Source organism: Engystomops pustulosus, chromosome 9, assembly GCF_040894005.1.
Source record: "Engystomops pustulosus chromosome 9, aEngPut4.maternal, whole genome shotgun sequence".
NCBI lineage: Eukaryota > Metazoa > Chordata > Amphibia > Anura > Leptodactylidae > Engystomops > Engystomops pustulosus.
In genome coordinates, this window is record NC_092419.1 from 105,983,243 (window position 1) to 106,009,532 (window position 26,290).

At 41.4% G+C, this 26,290-nt stretch overlaps 1 protein-coding gene across 6 annotated transcripts in view; it reads left to right on the forward strand.

Annotated features, from left to right (window-relative positions):
- PNPLA7 (patatin like domain 7, lysophospholipase) overlaps positions 1 to 26,290 on the forward strand; it is a 97,081-nt gene that overhangs the window by 20,760 nt on the left and 50,031 nt on the right. For 5 of the 6 annotated variants that reach the window (XM_072125352.1, XM_072125350.1, XM_072125351.1 and 2 more), the window contains 10 exons: positions 435 to 522; positions 1,957 to 2,039; positions 12,529 to 12,620; positions 13,533 to 13,673; positions 14,737 to 14,896; positions 15,437 to 15,517; positions 17,493 to 17,621; positions 20,781 to 20,861; positions 23,018 to 23,180; positions 24,645 to 24,728. In XM_072125352.1, coding sequence (XP_071981453.1) covers positions 435 to 522; positions 1,957 to 2,039; positions 12,529 to 12,620; positions 13,533 to 13,673; positions 14,737 to 14,896; positions 15,437 to 15,517; positions 17,493 to 17,621; positions 20,781 to 20,861; positions 23,018 to 23,180; positions 24,645 to 24,728 — 1,102 coding nt within the window. The remainder of the gene's footprint in view (positions 1 to 434; positions 523 to 1,956; positions 2,040 to 12,528; positions 12,621 to 13,532; positions 13,674 to 14,736; positions 14,897 to 15,436; positions 15,518 to 17,492; positions 17,622 to 20,780; positions 20,862 to 23,017; positions 23,181 to 24,644; positions 24,729 to 26,290) is intronic. The other variant, XM_072125349.1, reaches the window with a different exon arrangement.

Sequence of the window (26,290 nt, forward strand, 5' to 3'; positions counted from 1 at the left end):
TAAGGGAACAACAGATCTACATACTCAGCTGCATTGGGTGTGTGGGAATAATAATAACAATAATTCTTTATTTATATAGCGCACACAGATTATGCAGGGCTGCACAAAGCATGTCATATTGGTCCCTGTCCCCAATGGGGCTCACAATCTAAACAACCTACCAGTATGTTTTGGAGTGTGGGAGGAAACCAGAGGACCCGGAGAAAACCCATGCAAACACGGAGAGAACATACAAACTCTTTGCAGATGTTGACCTGGGTGGGAATCAAACCCAGGACACCAGCGCTGCAAGGCAGAAGCGCTACTTACTCAGCCACCGGGAATAGCTATCAGCCAAACCAGACCAGACAGACTGCTCTTGGGTGGGAAGCTTAATCCTTGTGTACACTTCTTGTCTCTAACTACTTTTTCCCCCTCTTTTCTTCATCGTACAGCTGACAGGAATCCTGATTGGAGCTGCTGTTGCTCTTTCCCTTATTGGGATTGTTGTATTTATTGTCTACAAGAAATTTCGGCAGTCCAGTAAGTATTTTGTAAATGCTAACATGGTGTTATGGTATCTTTTATTGCAAGGCATGAGTTGCACCACGTTTACCAGACAGAGGCCATAAAAGTGTCCTCTTTGCTCCTTCCTCTGTCTGATAACGTTCTTTGCTGACTCTCTCAAAAACAATTTGCTCAGCTGAAATTGCATAAGTAATAAATGGAGAGGAGAGAGGCAATGGAGTCTAGTGGCAATGATATCCCCAGATCACAGGGAATCGGGAAGTTGAATTTCAATGGGGTGTCCCAATCTGCCATCGGAGGAGAATTGGGAGACCTTATGCATAATAGCTGGGCAGCTGGTTTAGCAGAATGTTATCAGTGTTATGGGTGTAGGGTGCATTTGGCCTGATTGTGTGTATGTGTGTGTAAGCTTGGCTTGATACTGTATCTGATGAGCCTGTTGGGTGTTTATTTCTTAAAGAAAGCTGGGAAGTATTTTGATCCTTATGCGATGAAGATGTTATCATGGTTGATCTTTTTTTATAACTACAATCAGCAAGAAAAGTGTCAACTAGCTAACCAAAAGTTGTGCAACTAAGCAGATATAATGAGCCATGTGATGGGCCGCTTGTGCAATGAGGAGCGTAACGTGATTATGTTGTCATGAAAATAACATATCTGTGACCCTTTCATGCTGAAACGCTCTCTAATCTCATGGGAACAGAATTCTCTTTACCAAGTACATTTGGTAATTGATACACACTGCATGGATTCTGTACTGTGACTCACCCTATTATCTCTCAAAGTGGAGCTGTCATAAATCGGTAGCACAAGAGAATATAAAACTGCTGATCCCTCACATCTTCATTAATGTTCAATGAAAAAGTGCAGTTTAGCGATGGCAGAGACATTGTAATACTTCATCACACACTGCAGCGCACTCAGAGGACTTGTACAGGACCCATGTGGAGTTCAGAAGAACTAAAATATCAACTGTATAATAATGTTTTGTATATAATCGTTAAATTTGGTTTAGACAGGGGTCATAGATATAAGGCTTTCTTGCCTGTTTCTTATATGATTACATTTCGATGGGGAAAACGGGACTTCCGCATCCTGTATTGCTGTGATGCATCCTCAGCACGGTGTTTGGTCCGTGAAATCTGGTAACCACACAGACAAGGACCACAGTCCACGGACTGACCATAGTCACCTAGATTCTAGCTAAGGGTGAGCTTGCACACAAGTAGCCATGATGCACCCAAAAACCCCAGCCTATGGGGTCAGCATCATTGTCTTGGTAATGGGCGTATGGAGGTGAGAGTAAAATGGTGTCTGCTGTGTGCTCGGTTCGTACGTTTGAGCACTACTCGTGCAGTCATTCTAATCTTTCCTTTTTCAGGAGACCAGAATAAGGCACTTCCTAAAGTAATGTGCAGCTCACATCTTCTCTTGTGTTTGTCTTTGCAGAACAGCAGCAGCCAGAGGTACCACGCTATAGATTCCGCAAAAGGGACAAAGTAATGTTTTATGGGCGGAAGATTATGCGTAAGGTATGGAATCGTAATGCAGGCCTTGAAAATGCACTCCTCTGGTGAAGCTCTTTAGATGGAGCTCTTTACAGTATTTAGGCCCAATGATTTGCAGGAACTGACCCGTCACACCTCACATTGGCGTTGAGCTGGGACTTGCTTATCACTGGAGTCTTTCAGAATTTCGCTAGAATTTTGAAGATATGTTTTTATTTGTGAATTTCACAGCAAACAAGTGACGTTATCATCTGTTTTCGACTCTCTTCAGACACTGTGAGAAAACATATGTTGAAGAATTATAAAATCAAATATTTACAGCAGACGTCTGTCTAGGATAGAGATGTAGTAATTTTTTTTTATTATTTGATTTCTGTCAAATGGAACCTATTGAGACAAAGAATGCATGATAATCCACATTGAAAGTGTACATGTCATACATAGATAAAGAAATATATGGCAGGTATACAATTGTAACTGTATCCAAATTTCAGATAACGTCTCATTATGACATGAGGGTAAATTGAATACCAGATTTAGGTGAGTATCCATACATGCTGGTGTCCCAAAAGCCAGAAGGGGTATAATGCAAAGGGGGAAAATTTGCTGAAAGTTAACCAGTTTGCTCCAGGTCACACTGTAAATGGTCGCATATAGCGACATCAGGTGCTTAGGGGTTATGGAATAGCGGCAGCTCTGGGGAGCTGTGATGAGAATGGAAATGAAATACATGCCGCTAAGTGTCACAATCACCGCTTCTGGTTCGCGAACTACCTCGTGGAACGCATAGAAAAAAATGCTGGTGGCGTAAGGGATGGGATGGTGTGTTCCCTTCGGCCGCCAGCATATGCTTTTCAATATGCGTTCCATTAGGTAGAACGCAATGTCGGTGCAGACCAGAAGCAGTGTATTTAATTTCCATTTTCACCACGGCTCCCCAGCGTTTTTCTCCTGCCGCTTTGCGCCTGATGTCATTAAATGCAACCATTTATAGTGTGACCTACAGCAAATTAGTGAGTTAATGTTTTCTTATTCCCGTTCAGCTAACTTCTAGCAAATTTTTCCTCCTTGCATTACACCGCTTTAGGACATCAGCATCTATGCATACTCGCCTACATCTGGTATTTTTCAATGCACCCTCATCATGTCATCATGCGATGTTATCTGGAATAAGGATACAGTTACAATTGTATACCTGCCATATATTTCATTATCCATTTATGACATGTACACTTGTTAGACAGTTCCCTTTCAATGTGGATTATCATGCATTCTTTGTCTTGATGTGCGTTCTTGCAACTGTTTGACAGAAATCAATTTGCAGTTTTAAAAACAATGTTTTACCAGCTGTTGGCACAAATCTCTATCCTAGACATAAGTCTGCTGTAAATATTTGATCATATAATTCTCTGGCATATGTTTTCTCTCAGTGTCTGAAGAAGGTCCAAAACAAATCATAACGTCACTTATTTGTTCACGAATAAGAAAGTATCTATAACTTATCAGTGTGACTTAGTGTGACTTAAGTGAATTACAGTAGCTACGCCCAGAGAGCTTAGGAATTGTCATAATGGTCAAAAAAAGTTTTGTTGGAGTTACACTTGCAGACTATACATGTTTCGACTTACACACTAGAGTTGCACTGATACCAGAATTTTGAGTGTGATACCATGCCCAGAAAAGTATTGCTTTACTTGATACCGATACGATACTTTCAAGAAAAGAAAAAAAATATCTGAAAGTTTAGGATGCGGTCACATGGGGCATTTATATTATGTTTAGAAATGCTATGCAAACGTCCTGGGGTGGAGGGGGCTCAGTCTGATCGCATTTCCATTTCCATTGAAACACATACAGTCACCAGTGATTTGGCAGGAGAAGCTTTAGTGCTTTATGACCGTGTAGTATATGTATTAGAAAGGTTGTCCTGGTGATGTTAATACCGTATAAAATCGTATACTAAATAGTATAATTTAGGGTTCATGCAGACGGGTGTTTTTGATGTCTGCGTGCTATCCTTTTTTGCGAATGGCAAATGGACCCACTGTTTCCTATGGGTCTCTTAAAGGAAACCTACCACTTCTGAAGGTAGGTATGAGATACAAACACCGGGCACCAGCTCAGGGTGAGCTGGTGCCGGTGCTTAGTCTCGTTAGTGTTAAAACCGCGGTATCGCGGTTTTAACACTTTTGAAACTTTCTAGCAGAAACTGCTTCGGCGCTTCGTGCACACGATCGTGCGCGCGCCTACATTGGAAACGCCGCAGGCGTTGCGCGCGCACGGTCGCGCGCAGCGCCGAAGCAGTTTCTGCTAGAAAGTTTCAAAAGTGTTAAAACCGCAATACCGCGGTTTTAACACTAATGAAACTAAGCACCGGCACCAGCTCACCCTGAGCTGGTGCCCGGTGTTTGTATCTCATACCTACCTTCAGAAGTGGTAGGTTTCCTTTAACATGTCCATTCTTTACACGCATCTGCAGACCGTGAGAAAAAATAGCAGCATGCGTTATTGTGTCTCGCATGCCGGCCATGTACATCCATAGAAGTCCATGGATCCGCAAAAAAAATGGACGACACATGCATGATATCCGTATGCAGAGTGTTTTTTCTTCAAATGTTGCAACCAACCGGGCGGGGCAAGAAGTAGATCAGAAACCCATCAGCTTTTTTTGAAAAAAAATGGATGGAGTACGGATACAATATGGACTGATCACAGACATCACGACCGCATTTTTGCAGATGAGCAGCGAACACACCCGTCTGAATGAGCCCTTATTTTTTGTCTTGTACATTTTATTCATTTAATTTAAAGGGGTTATCCGGGCTTAAACATTTTTTTATGGCCGGGCTGGGGAGGGCTATTTAAACATAATAAACATGTACTTACCTCCTCCGGGACAGATGGGAGGAGCCGTCCACAACGCGGACCGGAAGCTCCCTGTGCGCCGCTTCCGTGCCCCTGTTTGTTTGCAGGGGCACGGATCGAAGTGACCGCAGCGCGGGACATCGGCGGCGCTGGAGGAGGTAAGTCCATGTTTATTATGTTTAACTATCCCTCCCCAGCCCGGCCAAAAAAAAAATTTTAAACCCGGATAACCCCTTTAACTATAATGTATGCTAAAAATATTCTAATCTCCATCATCCATCATTGTTATTCTCCATAATAATAATCTCTGAGAAGATGCATCTCTATTTACTAGTGAATTAAGCCTGTGTCGCATCGTGAAGCTCTTAGTTAAATAAGTTCCTCCCATAGACCCCCTAAGCCCATAGCCTTGTGGGTAGAGGCTCTGTATCTCTATGCTAGCTGGAGTGTGGAGGTTGTGGGTGCAAATCCAGGGTTGGGCAAAAAATTTATTAATTGCTTACATATTAAGATGTGTCCATATAAAAGAACAAATGGCTACAGGACGGACAGAAGTTTACAACAGCCAGGATCCACAGTATGCAGACAATCAATATCTAGCAATGTAGGGCATGCTTTATCATACAAGATGTTATGCTGTCATGTAAGGCACCCCTTGAGAAAGACCAGTGGGTTGAAACGCGTGTTGGGAACTTCACACGCCAGGTAACTATGGTTGTAGACACAGCTGCTGTGACTGCAGCAATTAGCTTATTACCACTGTGTACCGGTTGGGCTTATATGACAGCATAACATCTTGTATGATAAGGCATGCCCTACATTGCTAGATACTGATTGTCTGCATACTGTGGATCCTGGCTTCTGTCCATCCTGTAGCCATTTGTTCTTTTATATGGACACATCTTAATATGTAAGCAATAAAGTTTATTCACTTTTTCAAATGGATTGCATTCGGCATTTTTTCCTCTTTCTTCTTGTTTGGTAGAAATTATTGCATACTTGTGAGGATTGCTTTTTGAGCCTCCCGGGCTGATTGTGCTGTACATTGATACAGGTCATTGCTGACCTTGATATTTTGGTGTAGACATCTTTTGTTGTGTGAGTTAATTAATTGCATAATTTAGAGCCTTGTGTCTGGGGAAGCCCTGGGAGATGTAGAGACTCCATATATGGACAGATGGTGATATCTCCCAGATGACGTGGTCCCTGCTCTGCCGCGAACCTATGGCACAGGTGCCGGAGGTGGCACTCCAAGCTCTTTCTGTTTGCACCCGGGCCATCGCCCCAGCACACCAGACTGGACTCAAAGAATTTTCCTGCAGTTCCAAACTACTTAAAAGAAGCTGCTTTCAGTCAAATTTTAAACTGATACATACTTGGTTACATGGGACTGTAGGAAGAGGGGAATGTGTAGACAGGGCTGAATTATCTGTTAACCCCTTAACGCTGAAGCCACTTTTCACCTTCCTGACACGGCCCATTTTTTAAAATCTGACATGTGTCTATTTAAGTGGTTATAACTTCGGAACGCTTTAACATATCCAGTTGATTTTGAGATTGTTTTTTCGTGACACATTGTACTTCATGCTGGTTGAGAAATTTAATCAATATATTTAGTATTTATTTATGAAATAAATGGAAATTTGGCAAAAATTTTGAAAAAAACAATGTTTTCCAAATTCAAAATTTTCTACTTTTTGGAAAGTTGGTCATATCACTAAAATAACTTGATAACTAACATTTTCCATATGTCTGCTTTAACTTGGCAACATTTTTCAAACATCTTTTCCTTTATTTAGGATGTTAGGAGGCTTATAACTTTAGGTGCAATTTTTCAGATTTCCACGAAAATCACCAAAACCTACTTTTGGAGGGTCAATTTAGTTAGAAGTGACTTTATAAGGCCCACATGACAGAAACCCCCCACAAATGACACCATTTTAGAAACTACACCCCTCAAAATATTCAAAACAACCTTTGGGAATTTTGTTAACCCTTTGAGCGTTTCATGAGCGTGAAAGATAAATGAAAGTGAAATTACAGAAAAGTAATTTTATCTTACTATAGATTCATTGAACACTAAAATTTGCACCTTCACAATGGGTTAAAAAGGAAAATGCATTTTACAATGTTTAGGGCAATTACTCCTGAGCATGCCAATACCCATTTTGTCACTGTACCCTGCTGTACGGGCACAGGGGGGCACTTGGTATGGAAAGATCGTTGTTTCGTTTTTGCAGGGCAAATATGGCTGAAAAAGTTTTCATGTGTCAGGATGCATTTGGAGAGCCATAGTGATACCAAAACAGAGGAAAGCCCCAACATGAGACACCATTTTGGAAAGTACACCCCTTGGAGAGTTTAGCAACGTGTAATTTGTGTATTTTCCCCAACAGGTGTTTGATTCAATTAGGCCCCAAAAGGGAAAAAAGGTGAAAATTTTCTCAAAAAAGTCACTTTTACCCCAAATTTTTGTAAGCCACAAGGGATAAAAGATGAAACAACCCCATAAATGTGTAAAACTATTTCTCCTAAGCACAGAACTGCACCACTTTTGCATATAAAGTGTTGTATGGGTGCACAGTAGGGCTCAGAAGGGAAAGAGGGGCTTTGGCCTTTTAGAAGCCAGATTTGACAATCATCCTTTACATGTGTCAGGATGCATTTGGAGAACCCTAGTGGTACCAAAACAGAGGGGAACCCCAACAAGTGTCACCATTTTGGAAAGTGCACCCTTTGGAGAATTCAGCAAGGTGTAATATGTGTATTTGTCTGTAAAGCTGTTTGATTTGATTAGGACTTAAATAGATAAAAGGTGAACATTTTCTTATAAAGGTCATTTTACTCCTAATTTTATATAGCCACAAGGGATAAAAAAAATGTAATAACCCCCCAAAATGTGTAAACCTATTTCTCTCGAGTGTAGAAGTACCCCACATGTGTATATAAAATGTTGTATGGGCACACAGTAAAAGGAAAGGGGGATGTTTGCCTTTTAGAAGCCAAATTTGACAGAAATGTTTGACATGCATTTGGAGAGCCCTAGTGGTATAAAACAGAGAAGAATCCGAAAAGTGACCCTAATCTTTGAATGCACACCCCTTAGAGAATTTTGCAATGTGTAATATATGTATTTGCCCCTACAGGTGTATGATCCAATTAGGCCCGAATCATTAAAAAGGTGAAAATTTTCCTATAAATGTCACTTTACCCCTAATTTATGTAAGCCACAAGGGATAAAATATTAAATAACCCCAAAAAAGGTGTAAAACTATTTCCCCCGAGTGTAGAAGTACCCCATATGTGCATATAAAATGCTTTCTGGGCGCACAGTAGAGGAAAAGAGGGATGTTTGTCTTTTAGAGGCCAAATTTGTAAGAAATCCTTCACGTGTCAGGATACATTTGGAGAGCCGTAGTGGTACCAAAACAGAGGAAAACCCGAAAAGTGACCCTAATTGTTGAATGTACACCCCTTGGGGAATTTAGCAAGGTGTAATACACGTGGTGAAATGAGCATTTTGAACATATAGGTGGTTTCCAAATATGATGTGCAATGGAGTCCAAGATGGAAATTGCAATTATTTCTGGAAAGTTCAGTGCCCGTTATGTGGCGCCCGTTATGAAATAATGGAGGGGTATAGGGAGCAACGGGACATAACAGTTGTTACAATTATTCATTTTACCAAAATTAATTCACAATAGGTTGGGCGTGAATTGTGAATGTCTAGTGTATAAGGAGGTAGAATATATCAAGGGACCAACTAAACTTTTGTCACTCTGGAGTTGTCGCAGGTCTCTTAGTTGTATGTAGTGTCCATCCTTAGTATATAGTGTCCATCCTAACTCCTCTTTTGGAACAGACTCTTTATTGAGTCCTACCTTTAGAAGCAGCAGAATTCACCGGGAAAATGCTGTCCTGGCAAAACACAGGAACATCTAAACCAGAGGTACTGGGGCCCGTCCTTCTTGTCCCAATATTAGTTTCCTAATATCTTCCTCTTGAAAACGTAGAAATGATACGGCAGGACCTGCACATTGGAACAGCACGTAAGAGTTGTACAGCGTAATCTGTACAATGTACACGGCCAGCGCTTTTGTACCATATCTTCGTTTTAGTAGGGAAATTATCGCCAAGTGTTGCTCTTATTCACCCTAGCGATGCCCATTGTGACGAATACTGCTGCTTTTGGCTGGACCAAATCGACCAGCAAATAGCGGCAAACATGGACAGAGGGGGGCAACAAAACCCCTCTGGACCGCAAGGCAAAATTGGTGGCTGTCAGGAACAGCCGCCACCCTGCCCCGATCACCGTGTCTACAGACATGGTGATCGGTATTACTGACGTCATAAGTAAATTCGCTGCTATTGGCTCGTCTGAATTGATGAGCCAATAGCAGCGATAATAAACTGGGGGTGTGTGGGGGGGACGTAACCCTTCTGGTCCATGGGGCAGGATGGATGGCCGTCAGGAACAGCCGCCATCTTGCCCCGATCACTGTGTCTGAACCGTGTTGGCAAGTCACTACCCGCCGCACTGTTCTATAACAACGCTCGTTGGGAATAGGCTATACAATCTTTATTTTTTAAGCAATTTAGACGAATAAGGGCTTATTTTTTGCGAGACGAGATGCACTGTAAAAAAAACCTTTATTTTAGTGGGTTTTTAGCTTATTGAAGCAATTTTATTAACTTTACGTGTGGAGGAAAATAAAATCATCAATTCTTGTTTTGGATTTTTAGCATTTTTTTTGGGGGGGGGGTGTTCACTGTAGCATAACAATATATTATCTTTATTCTACGGATCACTACGATTACGGTGATACCTCATTTATATAGTTTTATTTATATTTGTCCAATTTTATTGAAGGAAAACTAGAATAGAAAAAATTGCATTTGTTTTAGTATTGACATTTTTATAGCAGCATAATTATAGTATTTTTTGGTTTACGGAGCTGGTTGTAAGCTTATTTTTTGCGTGAGAAGTTGCTCTTTTTATTGGTATCATTTTGGTGCTTGTAACTTTTTCGGATCACTTTTTAGAACATTTTTTGTAAAGCAATTTGATAAAAAGTTTTAATTTTTGGCAAGTTTTTTTTTTTTTTTTTTTTACCACGTTCACCGAGCGGGTCCAATTATGATTAGGATTTATTGTACATATTGTTACGGACGCAGCGATACCAAATAAGTGGGGTTTTTTCGTGATTTAGTGTTTTTTATACTTTATTACTTGTGTAAAGGGAAATGTGGTGTTTGGGGGGACTTTCACTTTCTTTTATTATTTATTTTTATTGTAAAAAACCTTTTATTTATTTATTTTTCCTTTTTTTACAGTGACTGACATCTAAGCTTGAACAAGTGATCTTCTGATCACTTGTTCAAGCTTTTTTACAGGTTACACAGTGCAATACAGATGTATTGCACTGTGTAATGTAAGACACTGAGCATGCTGCGCATGCCCAGTGTCTTACAGCCGGGTCCTGCCAGGAGGAGGATCGCGCAGCCCCGGGCACCGGCAGTCCCGGGGCTGCGATCGGAGCAGCGGACCCCCCCGGTAAGCGCCGCGGGGGGGTCCGATTCAGCTTTAAATGCCTCTAGCACACCGCGGTCAGCGCGACCGCGGCGTGTTAGGGGTTAACACCCGCGATCGGAGAAATCTCCGATCGCGGGTGTCAGCTATAACATATAGCCGACACCCGCACCTCCCGCGATGCAGTACTATTACGTCAAATGTCGGGAAGGGGTTAAGGACCTATGATTCTCTGTGTACAGAGGGACACTGGAAAGAAGCCACAATGTTGCAAATATTCCATCTTTTTTTCTACTATGTTGGTATCGTCAGGAGGCAAATATGATTGAACGTTGTTGAAGAACAGTGAGCAATAAGTTACTGCTTTATTTTTGGTTGGCACCTCGCAATAAACAAGGGGGCTTTGGGGTTTCAGTTTGGGCACTCGGTCCCTAAAAGGTTTGCCATCAATGCTCTAAACAAAGTATTCCCTGCCCAATGTCTGTAGAGTCTGTGGAAGTCATTCAGTACCGCAATTAACAGAAACCCAGTATTGAACCGTTCTGGCTTCATAATCCGGTTACTTCCTTTAGTTGTTTTTATCTTTGTATATTTGGAAACTTGTTGTTTTATGGAGATACTTCAATTTATTTTTTGTTCGATTTCTGGTTACAAGAAGAGTGTGCCTGTGGTGATAGTGTCTGTGGTTGTTTTTACACAAAATGTAATAATAATAGATTTCGTTACTATAGCGCCATCATATTCCACAGCACTTTACAGACCCTGGGGGTGGGGGAGATATTCAAACAAAATAACATGACATGGTCATAACATAGTTGAAACAAGTGGAGTGAAGGTCCTGCTCACAATCTGAGAGAGAACAGGAGGCTAAGTGGCTTCATCTGGTTATGACAGGATATAAATAATATGTTATGGCTTTTGAAATGCCCTTAAAAATGCTTTACAACATGAAGTCAGCTATATGTGCAGTTTTTAGATTATATCTTAAAATGAACATGATAATTCTGTTATGACTTGCAAAACAACAGGTTGGGCAAAGCCTCTGAGTGAGAGTTATTACACAATTTCATGTCATAGTCTTGTCTCATGTCCAACTTATTTGCATAACACTTTGCTTCATCTTTTAAAATCTATGTGCATCTCCTGCTCACCTGCAGTTTTTATTTGTGACCACTAGATGGCTTAATAGACCACTACTTGCAGATGTATCGTCTTAAAGGGAACTTATCATCAGAAATTTGCTTACTAAACCTCGAGCAGTATGTTCTCAAACAGCGGAATAGCTTCCAGATCAGGTTTGTTTCATGGCCTGGTGTAATGGCATCAAATAAACTTTGAATTGAGATGTAAATTGGTTTTATAAAGTCAAGGAGGCGTAGAGTTTAACACTGCAGTCAAACTGCCCTAGAACACCTCTTCAATGTAATTATGGTCCTTTGTCAAGGGACATCAATTGACCAGATATCCTAAAGTCTGGCACATGATGGAAATCACTTGGGAGTAGGTGTTCACAGGCAGGGACCCTTGACTGCAGTGTTAAACTCTCCGCCTCCATGACTTTATACAGCCAATTACCATCTCACTTCCAAGTTGATTTTCTGGATGATGCCACCAAGCTGGGCCCTGAAAGAAACATCATCTAGAAGTTGTTCGGCTGCCCGACAACATACTGCTAGTAGTTTATTAGGCCAATTTCTGGTGACAGGTTCCCTTTAAAGAAGGTCTATGGGAGCCATTCAAAAATGTACTGCCATCCTTTTTCTGGTTCTCTAAGTCCACATGCACACAATCTGTGGTCCCTTGTTGACGGCTGTCTGTCATTGGCATGTGAGTGCTGCTAACATGCTGATGATGGTGAAAAAATACAGTCTGAGCTACAGTTTTAGTTGTGAAGAGGCCCTGCTCTATAATTTGCTGGTCAGGCAGTCCACTTATGCACAGGGCATAGAATCCACGGCAGTGAGCATGAGCCATCGAAGGAAATGGGGACGTGTGCTAGTTTCTGCAACAAGGCTAGCACATGGCCCCATTCTATGTAAGTCTGCACGAATCCTTCATTTGTTGACCCTTTATTCACTGTCTGCTTCAAGATATTGATGGTCATATGTTACTCTGCAGGTCACAACTCTACCGAACACCCTGGTGGGTGGCAACACTGTTACCAGACCACGTGCAAGAAAAAGAGTGAGGGTCCTTACACTAGCCAAAAGGTAATGAAGATACATGTCCTAGTGTAATATATATATATGTCTCTCAACTGCCTCATCTTCAATCATAGCCACAGCTCAATAATGCATTCTGGGTATCTTAAAGGAAATCTACCATAAAATGCACCATAATAAACCAGGGACACTTACTCATACATCCAGGAACTGTAACTGGAATCTTCTAATATTTTTATCCATGGCCCCCTTCCTTCTAAAATCAACTTTAGTGTTAAGGAGCCCAAAGGGATCTGGGGAGGGGGGGGGCATTACCAGATCCCTTCCGTGCTATAGTTTCCAAGGATGTTATTTTGTCGCATCTTTTCTTCTGTTCCCTTATAACTTCTCCCTCCCTCTGCCTGATATTATCTTGCACAGTGTGAGGGGGGGGGGGAGTTCTTCTGTACAGTGTAACGGCCTGTGAAGCTTCAGCACAGAGGGATTCTGGTAACGCCCCTGAGCCATTCTGGCTCATTAGCATTCATTTTTGTTTGATTTTTAGAAGGAAGGAGACCAAATATAAAACTATTACCACAGCCATGATACCAAGATCTATGAGTAAGTGCCCTTGGTTTAACATGCTTGATTTTGATGGTAGTTCAAAACCCTATAGTCCTCTTCCTTATTCCTTAGCAACCCAGTGCAATGGCTCCAGTGATTCCTCTGGTCATTGTATACAAGTAGCCAAAATGTGACCATTTCTGCCATGGTTCTCGTTGCCAAATGGTAAATCATGTGATTGCTGAGACTAACCATTGTGAGTCCAGGGCTGCTGCTGGGGCCTCCTCAGGGGTCAGCAGGGGAAAACATTGTGCGTATTGGTTATAATGGTATTTTATGACATCCTGCTTCTGTTTTTAATTGTTACCATTGATTGGATGATCCCTTTAAAAGAGTATCCCCATATGCCATTTATAGAATACTTCGTTTCAAGAAAGAATATCCCACCTTGCAGAAGAAGGAGCCCCCTCCTTCCCTTTTGGAAGCTGACCTTACAGAGTTTGATGTTAAAAATTCTCACCTGCCCTCGGAGGTTCTGTACATGCTGAAGAATGTGCGGTGAGTACTGTATGACGACCTCTTACCCATTGTGTGCTGCTTGTGCTGCCCCCATCATTAAGCTGCAGTCACGTGGTCCTTACATTATCACGAACACTACAAGATGTTATTACAACTTTATTAGCGAGTGATGACCCTTGTAATGAATGTAAATTAACTCATTCCAGAAATACCCATGTGTCTGGAGACTGAGAACTGATCTTCAACTTTTAATTACATCTGTTCCTTCTCTTTGGGAATTTTTTCCAGTTTAATCTACATATGACCATAGGAGAATATCTCCTGACACCTGTTGTTGTGTTCAGCATTATTTGACAAACAAACTAAATTCTTACAAGCTTAAAATAAGTGTGTCTCTGTCTCTGTATCCATTGTACGACTACAAATTCTGGCCCAGCTACAGGTCTGATGAACCTGCAGTTGGACCATCTCATCCTAGTTTTCATAAAATGTAATTCTATGAACTCATTGGGTACTAAAATATAGAATTGATAGCATACACCCGCTCAGCCTCTGGCTGTGACCGTGTGCTGGAGAATGCTGCTCGCCCCTCCCCTCTCTATAAGAAGAACTGTGGAACAGCATCCATATCTCTTTCCCCAGTACGGTGGGCAATACGTCCATTTAAATAGATGGAGGTATTGTCCATTGAAATGCATGAGGGCATATGCTACCCATACTGACATGTTACTGTACAGGTAGCATACAGCCGAAAAATTCTGTTGGGGGGGGCGCATGCTGTAGAGGCCACGTCACCACTTACCTTATCTATACCTACATCTGGGACTGGTGGCACCACACTGGACCAGAGCCCCAGAGGTTAGTATAGATGCTTTATTTTAGACCCATGGAGCATAGCCTAAAATTTTATGAAACCGCAAAACCCCTTTTAAATTTTAGTTTGCCTTTGAGTCATTTTTTTTAACCATCTATTTGATCAAATGTATGGTAAGGAAATGTACTATTATTTGTTTTGTTTCATGATTGCAGCTGTAGTAAACCATTCATCATGTTATGTTATATGGAAGCTAGTGAGTAATTGTCCCTTTGTCCCTCGTGGCAGGGTCCTGGGACATTTTGAGAAACCTCTATTCCTTGAACTGTGTAAACACATGGTATTCGTTCAGCTCCATGAAGGGGAATACATTTTTCGCCCGGGACAGATGGATAACAGTATTTATGTGGTCCAAGATGGGATGCTGGAAGTCTGCATTCAGGAAAATGTGAGTACAGTTTCAAATGCTCTTTTAGGTCCCATGAACAATACTGTACTGCGGCCGCGCCACAAAAGATAAAGCAGGTTTGTGGCACGGCTGCTCAGATTCCTATGGACAGGGTAGGGATGAGGGGTGCTCATGCCAACCTTCACCACCCACCTGTCTGCTTTGTTCGGATGAAGCACATGCTTGTGTTCAGTATGGCCAGCATAAATCTACATAGGCCGGTGGTGAAGTGGTCTAAGCAGAAGGCTCACAGACTGAGCCCTTCCAATCTGAGGTCGGTGTCAGCTGTATCACACAGCTGACACCTGCCTGGAGCTCCGCAAGGAACTGTTTGTGGAAGAAAGCAGTCATGTATTTCAACCTCCCAACAACCCCTTCTGGCACAGAAACAATAGATTTGGTAATCATTTCATGTCATGGCTCTCTGATCCTGAGTTACAGCCTGGACATGTGACGGGGAAGTTTCTTTGATGTTGTAGTTTGCGCATCCATCTTGTATGAAGTATAAACATTTAGTGTTGATCTAATTTGTTTTTCTAGGATGGAAATGAGATGGTGGTTAAAGAAGTTCTGGCAGGGGACAGTGTGCACAGTCTGCTCAGTATCCTTGATGTTATTACAGTGAGTTCAGCTCTGATTGTTCTTTATATAAGCAAGATCACATGAAGAAACTACTGGACCATTGTGTGGGACAAAAGATATTCACCCTTCTTACATTCTGGTTCTGAAGGGGACATGAACGTCTTACTGATTGTACATATTAACAAGATATATATGTGTTTCCTGTACACTGTATACCTTCAATCGGTGCTTGTATAATCTCATTTATATCACTACATATTTTTTTTCAACCGTATAAACTGATACATGCTACTACGTTTTGAACATTGTCTGTGGGTGCAGCAGAGAGGATCAGAACATCAGTTGTTTGTTGGACTAATCAGCAGATTATGTTCATCCACATTTGCATAAAAATGTATCTCTAGACTAGTGATTTTCAACCAGTGTGCCGCGGGGAAAGTTCCCCAAACTATGGTGCCCCCTGTGTTTTGTTTCCCGGCAATGCGCAGCGATGCGCAGTCACGGCTTCTTACAATGCAGGAGACGTGTACAATAACACATGCACAAGCTTTGAACCTCGCGTGACAAAATGATGTCACCGAGGCTGGTGCATTATCCTGAGAGCGGAGAGACTCTCGCATTTGCCCACCGCCAAGGTAATGCCCACCAATAATGCTGACTATATGAGCTTTTGCCTGAGTATATGAACTGTTGGCAGAATACTCAGCATATGAGCTGGTACTTGTAGTACTCCAGCAGTATACTGCATATAACAATGAGAAATGTAAAATGAGAAATACTATAGTCATGAGGCTGGAGTACTACAAGTACCAGCTCATATGCTGAGTATATGAGCCGGCACTTGTACTCTGGCCTCATGGCCATAGTACTTCTCATTGTACCCCTTTATTTTGCAGTATATGAGCCACATAATAATCAGCACCATATACTAAAAGCAGGGAGAAACTGAGAACTGTTGAGGAAGAACTTCGTGTGTGTCTTTCTACCATTCCTGCCAGGACATCTCTTTTGTGTTTATCGAAACAGGCCCAGGTTTCACACTGAGTAAAATAAATTTAGAATCTATATTATTAACTATATGTGTAATATGACTGTTTTAGTGTCATTTTGTGCTATTTTGGTTGGTGGTGTGCCCCAGGATTTTCTAAGTATAAAAAGTGTGCCGCGGCTCAAAAAAGGTTGAAAATCACTGCTCTAGACCCTTTAATGTGATACATTAGCAGATACATGGACAAATGTATCTTCGATTTAGCTGTCGGACATAATTGGGTTACTTTCTCCATCATAACCTTGTGCATAGCAAACATAATTTTATGCAACAATATACAGTCGCACAACACACAATACTCCTAGTAATTGCATTTTCAACTAGAATGAGCGATTGGCTGTCATTCTGTGATTCTCACTACCCGAACACAGATTCTGCAGTGTTTAGAAATGTATTTATGCTCTATGATCCCTTTCATTATTCCTGCCCTTGGGATATTTATCAGCTTCAGGTTTTTTTTCCCAGAAATAATAAATGAAATTGGGGAGGGAGAGGCTGATGAGTACTATTCCTCACAGTATTAACAAAAAAAAAAGCTTTTCCCACAAGGACTCAAGCCTTCCGCTTGTAAAGCGCCTTCTAAATGATCAATTTATTTTTCCTGAGAAAAATAATTATTCTCAATTTCCAGAAAGCCTTTCTTTTATTCTGGTTTAATATTGCGTTGGGAAGGGGAGGTCTACTGGCATTTGGGCTTGTGGTGACTGGTTTATACTAATGTTAATAAACTCCTGTGTAATCGCATGTATACATCTTTCTACAATGTCTAAAGACCTTTACTTAGATGAAATTTGTGCAGAATTTTCTTATGATTTAATAATAGAATCGGCAAACGGATTCCAGGAGCCATCAGCGATTTTTACTTTTAAAATTTGAATAATCAAGTAATTTGCAATCACTTGTGCTTGATGCAAAACCAGGTTGATAATATATTACCAGTATATATGATTCTTGCTTTTACCGCAGGGGCATCCAGCGCCTTACAAGACTGTGTCAGCCAGGGCGGCCACCGCATCCACCATCCTGCGACTTCCTGCAAATGCCTTCCAAGACGTGTTTGCTAAATACCCAGAGACACTTGTCAGAGTGGTGCAGGTAAGTGTTTTACCCCAGATTGTCATGTTTTTGCAAAACTTAGTGGAACACTTATCGTAGACACACGCTTGCAGAAACATCTATGCTACATAGCTGGCATATAATCATGTATTTGTATTAGTACAGAAATGTTCTTGGGTGTAGAAAATAATGTTAGGGCCCCTCGTAGCTATGCTCATTACAGGCTGTGGTTTACATGTAGCGTTTTCTATTGTCTGTACTGTATGTCCCACAGCCGTCCTGTGGTAATGATTGCTGAATCCAGGAGGTCAGGCAGGACTCAATAACGCATGTCTGGCCACCCACCGCGGCCAAAATGTGAGGTGGTTGTATCCGAGGAAGCTATCTCGTTTCTAAGGGACATCCTGACTACATTTTATGAGAAATTATCTTCACACAGGAACATTTTTTATAATAACATCCAATTAAAAAAAAAAGGTTAAGGAAGGCAAATAAATTAAATTAAATGTAAATGCCCAGATGGGAATACCCCTTTAAAGTACCCCAGGGGGGTCTGAAAAATGGTAAAAAAAAAAAAAGTTAAAATCACCCTCCCTTTCCCTAGAACTGATATAAATATGAATAAACTGTAAAAATCATAAGCATATTATGTATCGCCGCGTCCCAAAATGTCCAGTCTATCAAAATATAATAGAGTTTTTTCCCGGCCTTTAACCCTGTAACAGAAAATAGCCAAGTTCAATAAGAATTTTATGTCCGGCAAATAAGGAGTTAAAATTTAGAGGAGCTACTGACTCTGCATACTCCCATCTTCACCAGAGAATCACAAAGACATTTGTTTGACTTTGTAACAGAAATTGGGTCCGAAGTCGAAAATGCCACTTTTTTTGCCATTCTGCAAAATATAAGAAATTCAATAAAAAGTGATCAAAAGGCCGTACTGTCCTTAAAATGGCAGCATTGAAAACGTCATCAAAAGTCGCAAAAAAAATGACACCACACACAGCTCCATACACCAATGTTAGAAAAAGTTATTTCTTTTTTGTACAGGAGGTTTTAATTTTTGTACATGTATGAAAACATTATAAAACCTATACAAATTTGGTATCTCTGTGATTGTACTGACCCAAAGAATAAAGCGCATATGTCAATTGGCAGCGCACAGTGAAAGCTGTTAAATCCAAGCCGACAAGAAAATGGAGCAAATGCATTTTTTGCATAATTTTCACTGCATTCAGAATTTTTTTTTCGCTTCCCATTGGACGGCATTGAATATACTGTCACTATGAAGTGTAATTTGTTACACAGGAGACAAGCCGGCCACAACAGCTCTTTACATGGCAAAATAAAAAAGATATTTGGATGCTGGGAGGTTTTTTTTTTAAAGATTTTGTTCCATGAATTGGGTCTGGCCGGCGGACCAGGCACCTGTGCATCAAACTGTGGAGACAGAGTGATTGCACTCAGGCGAGTGAGCAAAGATCTTTCTTTTGTTCTTGATAATATCAAGTCAGTGCTGCTCCACCAGCATCCGCCAAAGCCGACCGACAATCCCCCGTAAAAAAAAAAAAAAAAAGTTTAAATTAATATATATATTTTTTTAAAGAAGCTGTCCGCCCAAGATGCCGTGTCCCTGGTGCCAAGGCACTGCCTCTATCCTCCTGCCCCTCTTGCCTTCAGCTCCACTTTTCTTTTGTACGCATAACCTTGCAACCCATGTCTGAGGAAGGTCTTAATCTAGACAGAAACAATAGATGTATTTTGGATTGCTATAACTTGTTCATCAATAAATCTTTTTCTATTTTGTATCACTATAAGGAGTCTCAAGTCCCCTTACTTGTACAAACATTACATGAGGTAAAGAAGGAATCTACCTTCAAAATCCATCACAATAAACCAGGGACACCTACCCATCGATCCAGGCACCGTGATTGTGGTATCTTCTTATATTTGTTATCCATGGCCTCCTGCCTTCTAAAATCAATTTTTAAAATAAATGACTCTGGAGGGTATTACTAGAGCCACCCTGTGTTGTAGCTTCACAGACTATTGGACTGTGCAGGACCACCGTGTGAGATTACAGCAGCCAGAGGGAGGGGCAGACAATGTAACAGCCTATGAAGATACAGCACAGAGGGGCTCTGGTTACACCCGCAGAAACCCTTCAAACTCATTATCATAATGTTATAAGTTGATTTTAAAAGGAAGGAGGCCATGGATAACAAATATATTACCACGGTCACTGTGCCTGGATCTATGAGTGTCCCTGGTTTATCATAATGGATTATAACAGTAGATTACCTTTAAAGGAAACCTACCATCACGGTAGATCCGGCAAGAGGTTCCTGTAATGTATGGCAGCCCTGTCCTTATCTTTTAATAACCTTTAGTGCCCCACAATTTAATAGAAATCTAATATAAATGCTACTTGGACGTGGAGTTACAGCTACTCCATGCCTCAGTAGCCTCTCCCTCCTAACAAGCAGTCTTCAACACTCATCTGTGAAGCCGGAGTTCTGTGCATATATAAGATAAGATGCAGAAATACACTGATGCAGAAACCTATCTTGTTTCATCCCTGAACGGAGTGGTTTTGCTGAAAAAGCTAATATAAGATTATGATAATGAGACTCTGTCACTCCTCTGGCTGCTCCAGCACTTCTCCTCTTACCCTAAATATGCACTGCTCCAAAGAAAGCAGGCTTTTCTTTTATTCATTGTGTTGTCCCTGACAGGCAGAAGTAATCAATTGCTGCACCATCCCCCAGCTGCTGTGTATGAGTCATCCAGCTTGGGTTGATTAGTCCTGTCTGGACAGTTTAACAAAACCACTTGGATCAGGGAGTAAACAAGATATGTTTCTGCATCAGTGTAGTTACAGCGTTCTCAAGGTTTGGTTCACAATACATAAAAACAAAAGGAAGCTTTCCTATAAAAAAATTTAAAAAAAAAGGACAGGGCTGCCAATGAATACAGGAACCTGCCACCTGACCGATCTTATTAGGTAGATCCGTGATGGTAGGTTTCCTTTTAAGGTGGAGGCAGCAGAACATTCTGTACATGAGTGCTAATTGTAATTGTTTTTGAAGATCTCTACATATTTTTTATTTAGTAACTTGTATAACAAATGTTCGTTATGCTTTTGGGTCTTACAACTGTTGACATTAATTCACAGTTTCCAAATTTTCTCACCTGCAGATCATCATGGTCAGGCTACAAAGAGTGACATTCTTGGCTCTTCACAATTACCTTGGATTGACTACAGAGCTGTTTAACTCGGTAAGGAGCCAGTTTGAGATGCCAAGATAGTGGTCTCTTAGTATTTTCGGATTTTGTTTGCATAGTTGGGAGTTACAATGATTCACTTTCTTGGTGTGGAGCAGGCTCCTTTTAAAAATCAAAAAATGCAGTCCTATCTACAGGAAATATGTTCTAGAGCTGGCCGTGCTCAGCTGTACACCGTGTCCTATCTGCAAGAACAATGTTATAGAGCAGGAGAAGCTGAGCTGTACATAGTGTCCTATCTGCAAAAAGTATCTTATAGTGCAGAATAAGCTGAGCTGTACGTAGTCACCTATCTGCAGGTACCATGTTATAGAAGAGGAGAAAATGAGTAGGTTGTACATAGTGTCCTATCTGCATGCAGCATGTTATACAACAGGAGGAGCTGAGCAGATTGTACATAGTGTCCTATCTGCAGGCAGCATGTTATACAACAGGAGAAGCTGAGCAGATTGTACATTGTGTCCTATCTGCAGGCAGCATGTTATACAACAGGAGGAGCTGAACAGATTGTATATAGTGTCCTATCTGCAGGCAGCATGTTATACAACAGGAGGAGCTGAGCAGATTGTACATAGTGTCCTATCTGCAGGCAGCATGTTATACAACAGGAGGAGCTGAGCTGTACATAGTGTTCTTTCTGCAGTTACCTTGTTAAAGTAGAGGAAAAGCTGAGCAGATTGTATATGGTGTCTGTTCTATATCAATTACTACAGCCTGCTACCTTTTATTTAGGCTATATTCACACTGCCGTTGCCCGCCCGTACCGTACCGTAGCGGGCAACGGCAGTGTACGGGGAGAGGAGGAGGAGGTGAGCGCAGCTCACCCCCGCCCCTCTCCATAGCAACCTATAGCGCACGGCCCCGTATTACGGGAAAAGATAGGACATGTCCTATCTTTTTCCCGGGTACGGAACGGTACGGTGCCGCACGTGTGCTGCACCGTACCGCTCCCGTAGGGTGCCGTGCGCTCATAGGAGTGTATGGGGGACGTATATCGGCCGTATATACGTCGGCCGTATATACGTCCCCCATACGTTCGTGTGAATGTAGCCTTAGGCTGAATGTAAAGGGGTCCCTTTTAGAGACCCTAATATTGTGATAAAACTTTGGACAATCGAGTACCGGACATGATCTTTTATATTGTTGTGGACTTGCAGTTAGGTTCTGTCACATGTTCTGGTTTTGTTTGTTTTTGTTTTGTTTTTTTCAATTCTTCTGACACAAATATTGCAAAATGGCAACAGGAAAATATAACAGAGGGCAAAGTGGCTATTGTGACCGGCTCTTTGTGTCCTGATGTGACCCCGAACTGTGACCTGAAGTGTGATTTACTATGACTTCTCTCATATTGTTGGAAAATATGAAGCACAGCTAGTTGGCTCATCTCTCATCTGTCTAACCATTCTGTAAATCCATCCCTTGCCGGCTCTAAACGTGAACAAACAGCCAATTAGAGCTCCACAAATAGACATTGTGTCTGGTCAGACATATGCTCGAGGCTCCTCCAAATCTCCATCCTGCACTTCTAAGTTTCCAGCGTCAGTGGTGTCTCCACTAATGAGCAACAAATCAATTGCATTTCAACCCTTCTGTTGGATATCTTTGGATATTTTTTTTTTTTTTTTTGTAATCCTACGCCCCCCTTCCCCCCCAAATATTTTTGTTTTGTTGCTGCTGACGTGTTTTATTCATCTTGTAGGCTGCAGATTTTTCTCTCTTCTGTTATAGGGGTTGTATAATTTGGCTATTTTTACATCCTGCAGAAGACATGAGGTACTCACCAGTCCATTCCACTTCTGATATCTGTCCATCAGTATTTCCGGACTCTGGTTCCATGAGTCCAATATGTGACTGCTGCAGCCAATTCCTAGCCAGGCAGATTGTCCATATTACTGGCATCATGGCTCCATGAATCACTGAGCTATAATGTCAGCAATTGTAGCACATTTTATTATCTGGATAACCCCTCTAAAACCGAGACTAATTTGTAGAACAATATGAGTATTTACCATTTTCTTACCTCTGCAAGTTATCGCTGTATCGCTTCCTTTGTGCAGAATTTGATCTTGGTCATCACATTACTATGTTACTTTTGTGTATTGTCCATTGTGGCCCATAATAACATGCACTTAATTTTATGTAATATACAGGAGATGCAGGCTATTCCTTTATTGTCAGTGGCTAGTGTGACCTCCAGCACTGGAAACAGTAAGGGGGTCAGGCGACAGGTGTCCAACTTGTCTGAGGAGGAGACGTCAGATCGGACTGAGAAGCCTGCCGAATCCCAGGGAGATCAGGATCCAGGAATTGTAGGTGAGTGCACATATGTGAAGCAGCTTCCAGGGGTTAATTATAGAAGATGATAAACCACTAATAGGCGGCAGTGTTGTAGTTGACCCGTGTTTTTTTTATTGCTATAGAAGTTAAATGTAGGTTATAAAACAATTAGATATAAAGTCACACATTATTGCCTTGTAGTAACTTTATCGTGCCACAAGGGGGAGCTTCTGTTCTGCATTTCAGGCCGTTTGTAAAGCCTATTGGTGAGATGAGAGGATGTATACATTGTGTACATTAGAATGATAAAGAATGATAACTAATTTTACTGCTTTACTACCCAACATAAGACCTTTATTGTGCAGAATGCTGCTTTATGAGACAAAATTTCTATCTTTTTGTCATTGTCCGGGAAGAAATTTTAATCTTTCCAGTCTCCTATAACTGTAGATTGCCTCCTGAGCAGCGCTCTTGCAGGTTTGTTACATTATTATAGCTGTGTGATAACATGTGTTGTGACAGTGGTGAAAGTGTGACATGATGAGGTATTATTAGAACCAGATTAAAAGTGCGTAACGCTGAATTATCGAGTGAGATCACAAATCGTGGAGCAGGTTTACTGGAGGGGAAGGTGGATGAGGTCGGGGTTTTGGTTTTAACATTCTGTTTTTCACCCATTTTGTGTATGTGTCAGAATTCAGAAGGTGCAATTTCACCCTGACCTTTAATCTTAAAATTTAATACGCATGATTTTCTTATAGTCCATAGTGTATTACAACCTTGAAATGACATTAAAAGCAGTTCCAATCTATATCAGACCAATGCCATAGATGAGATGTCCAAGAGGAACACAATGGTCCAGATTAATGGTGTAATGTGCACCCAGACAGGTTGCAAAGCAAGTTATTCACTGTTTTAGACGCCTTCTGTGCCTTGTCCGGTATGTAGCAGAACCTACAGGGTTTACATTTGTAACTTTGTGCACCCAAATGTTTGGAGAACATGCCATAAATGTCTGATAGATGCGGATTGTAACTCTGGGACCTGCACATTTCTCTTAAATGAGACTCCTCATGGATCAATCAATCTTCTCTTTTGGTCAAATCCAGACTGATGGTGGGGGTCGTGTCTGGGAACCTCCCCAGTCTTTGAGCTTTGCTGCCCCCACATCTCACAAGTTATGAATATGCCAAAAATGTTTAGTAGGAAAACCCTCTTTTAACTGATCCAGGAGATGCACAGATACATTAGCTTTTTCAGAGGCTAAAAATTCCGCCTCTTTGTCCTATGGAACTTCTTCTTATTCTTACAGCGATATCCCCCGGTGTGAACTGCGCACAGAAATGTTTTATACTCGCACATACAATCACTCATTTGTGAAGGATAAAACACTTTAATCTTGCAGCAGAAGTAAGATTATATCAATATTTATCAGATTACGTTGCCTTTCCAAAGTTTTTCTTTTTTTTTTTCTTTTCTTTCTTTTTTTTTCCCTCTCAGACCCCAGCAAATTTACAGCATCTGATGGTGTAAGCAACGGTCATCGTAGGAGTCGCTCTTCTTCCAGCCTTGCTGAAATCCCAGGTACGGGATAAGCAGACATTATTAGAGTGTCTGTCCGCTGCAAGAGCAATTACAAAGATGGAAATTTAATTTATGATCATCCTTAAAGCATCAAGACTTGGGTACAAATCTATCTGCACAGACCTAGCCCTGATTCGCATTTATCCACAGGCTATATAAGAATTGTATAGTGTCTGGGGGTCTAACACTGAGACCTCCATTGTCTATTGGGCTCCGCTGTTTGAATGGGGAGGTTTTGGTGAGTCACCTCTCTGTGTGGCCTGATGGACAGCATAGCACTTTTCCTATAGTCGGTGATTAGGTAGTAGTACACTATTGTGACCCTTAGGACTCTTATTCTAGTTGTTGAAGAACACATTTATCACCTATTTTGGGAGTGTGTCACTAATGTGGTTTATAGGCCATACACATTCTTCCATCAGCTACTTGTTTATTTATCAAGTGAATGGAAGCAGCGCTGCAGTTACCTGGCTGGCCCAGTAACACAGCCTCATACATTGTGTATCAGCTGTGTTAGTGGTGGCGGCTGCTATTAACAGCTAATCAGTTGGAATACTGGGTGTCCAACCTCCTTCTATGTGTAACTGATATGGAGGGAAGTGTACCATATATCTTTCATTTACTGTCCTCCCAATTATAGGAATTTTTGGAATTATCCATAAATGCTCTTGTTGCTCTTGATGCCCATCGCTATCGTCCTGTGTGATTTCTGCATTCTGTAATGAATGGAAAGTTTTCAGCCACTTGTAAATAGGAACGGCTGCATTTTGCTGGCAGATATTGTACATAAAGCCGATGCTTGTCACATCCAGGTCTGCTCACCTTCCCCCACCAACCTGATCTGTGATGTGAGTGACTTACTTCTTCCAATCCCCCCCAAGTGATTAATTGGAAAGCAGCTGATTTATTATTTTTTTCCCTCCTGTCTCCTACTGTTTCTCCTCCTGAGAAACGCCTATTTATATCTCCTCGTGTTAGATTAATTAGCACTTCTATGGCATTCAGCATGTGAGCCGAGCGCTCTGCGACTCGCCGTGATAACAGCTTTGCTTTAAATCCATGAAAGCCGTTTTCGTTGGCAGCGTTGCGGACATCTCGTTTAGCTCCTGTTTTTATTATATTGGAGCTGCGAGTGTGTGTAGTATTTTTAATTAAATTTGGCCCTTCACCTCAGAGTTATGAGGACGTAGCGACCGGTAATACAGAGAGAAATGCGACTAATAAATCATTAGACAATGACGTGAATAACCTCCGCACAATAATTACCTCTCTAAGGTGTTTATTATGGAATGAGCTTTAAGTGGTTTTGGGTAGGCTGCAGGTTTTGGAGCAAGAAGTATGGCAGTAGGTTCCTGAAAGGATCTGACTCTGACAACACTGTATATATTAAAGGTCTCCTGACCTGGGGTTCTGTATCCTGCTATCAGAGGAAATGAACAGGCCGTCTGGTAGATGCATAACCTGGTCCTTCAGGATAGAGCTATGGTAGAGGATGGTGGGGTTCAGACTGAACCCCCACCATACTCCGCACATGCCCTATTAGTGGATATTTTAATAGAATT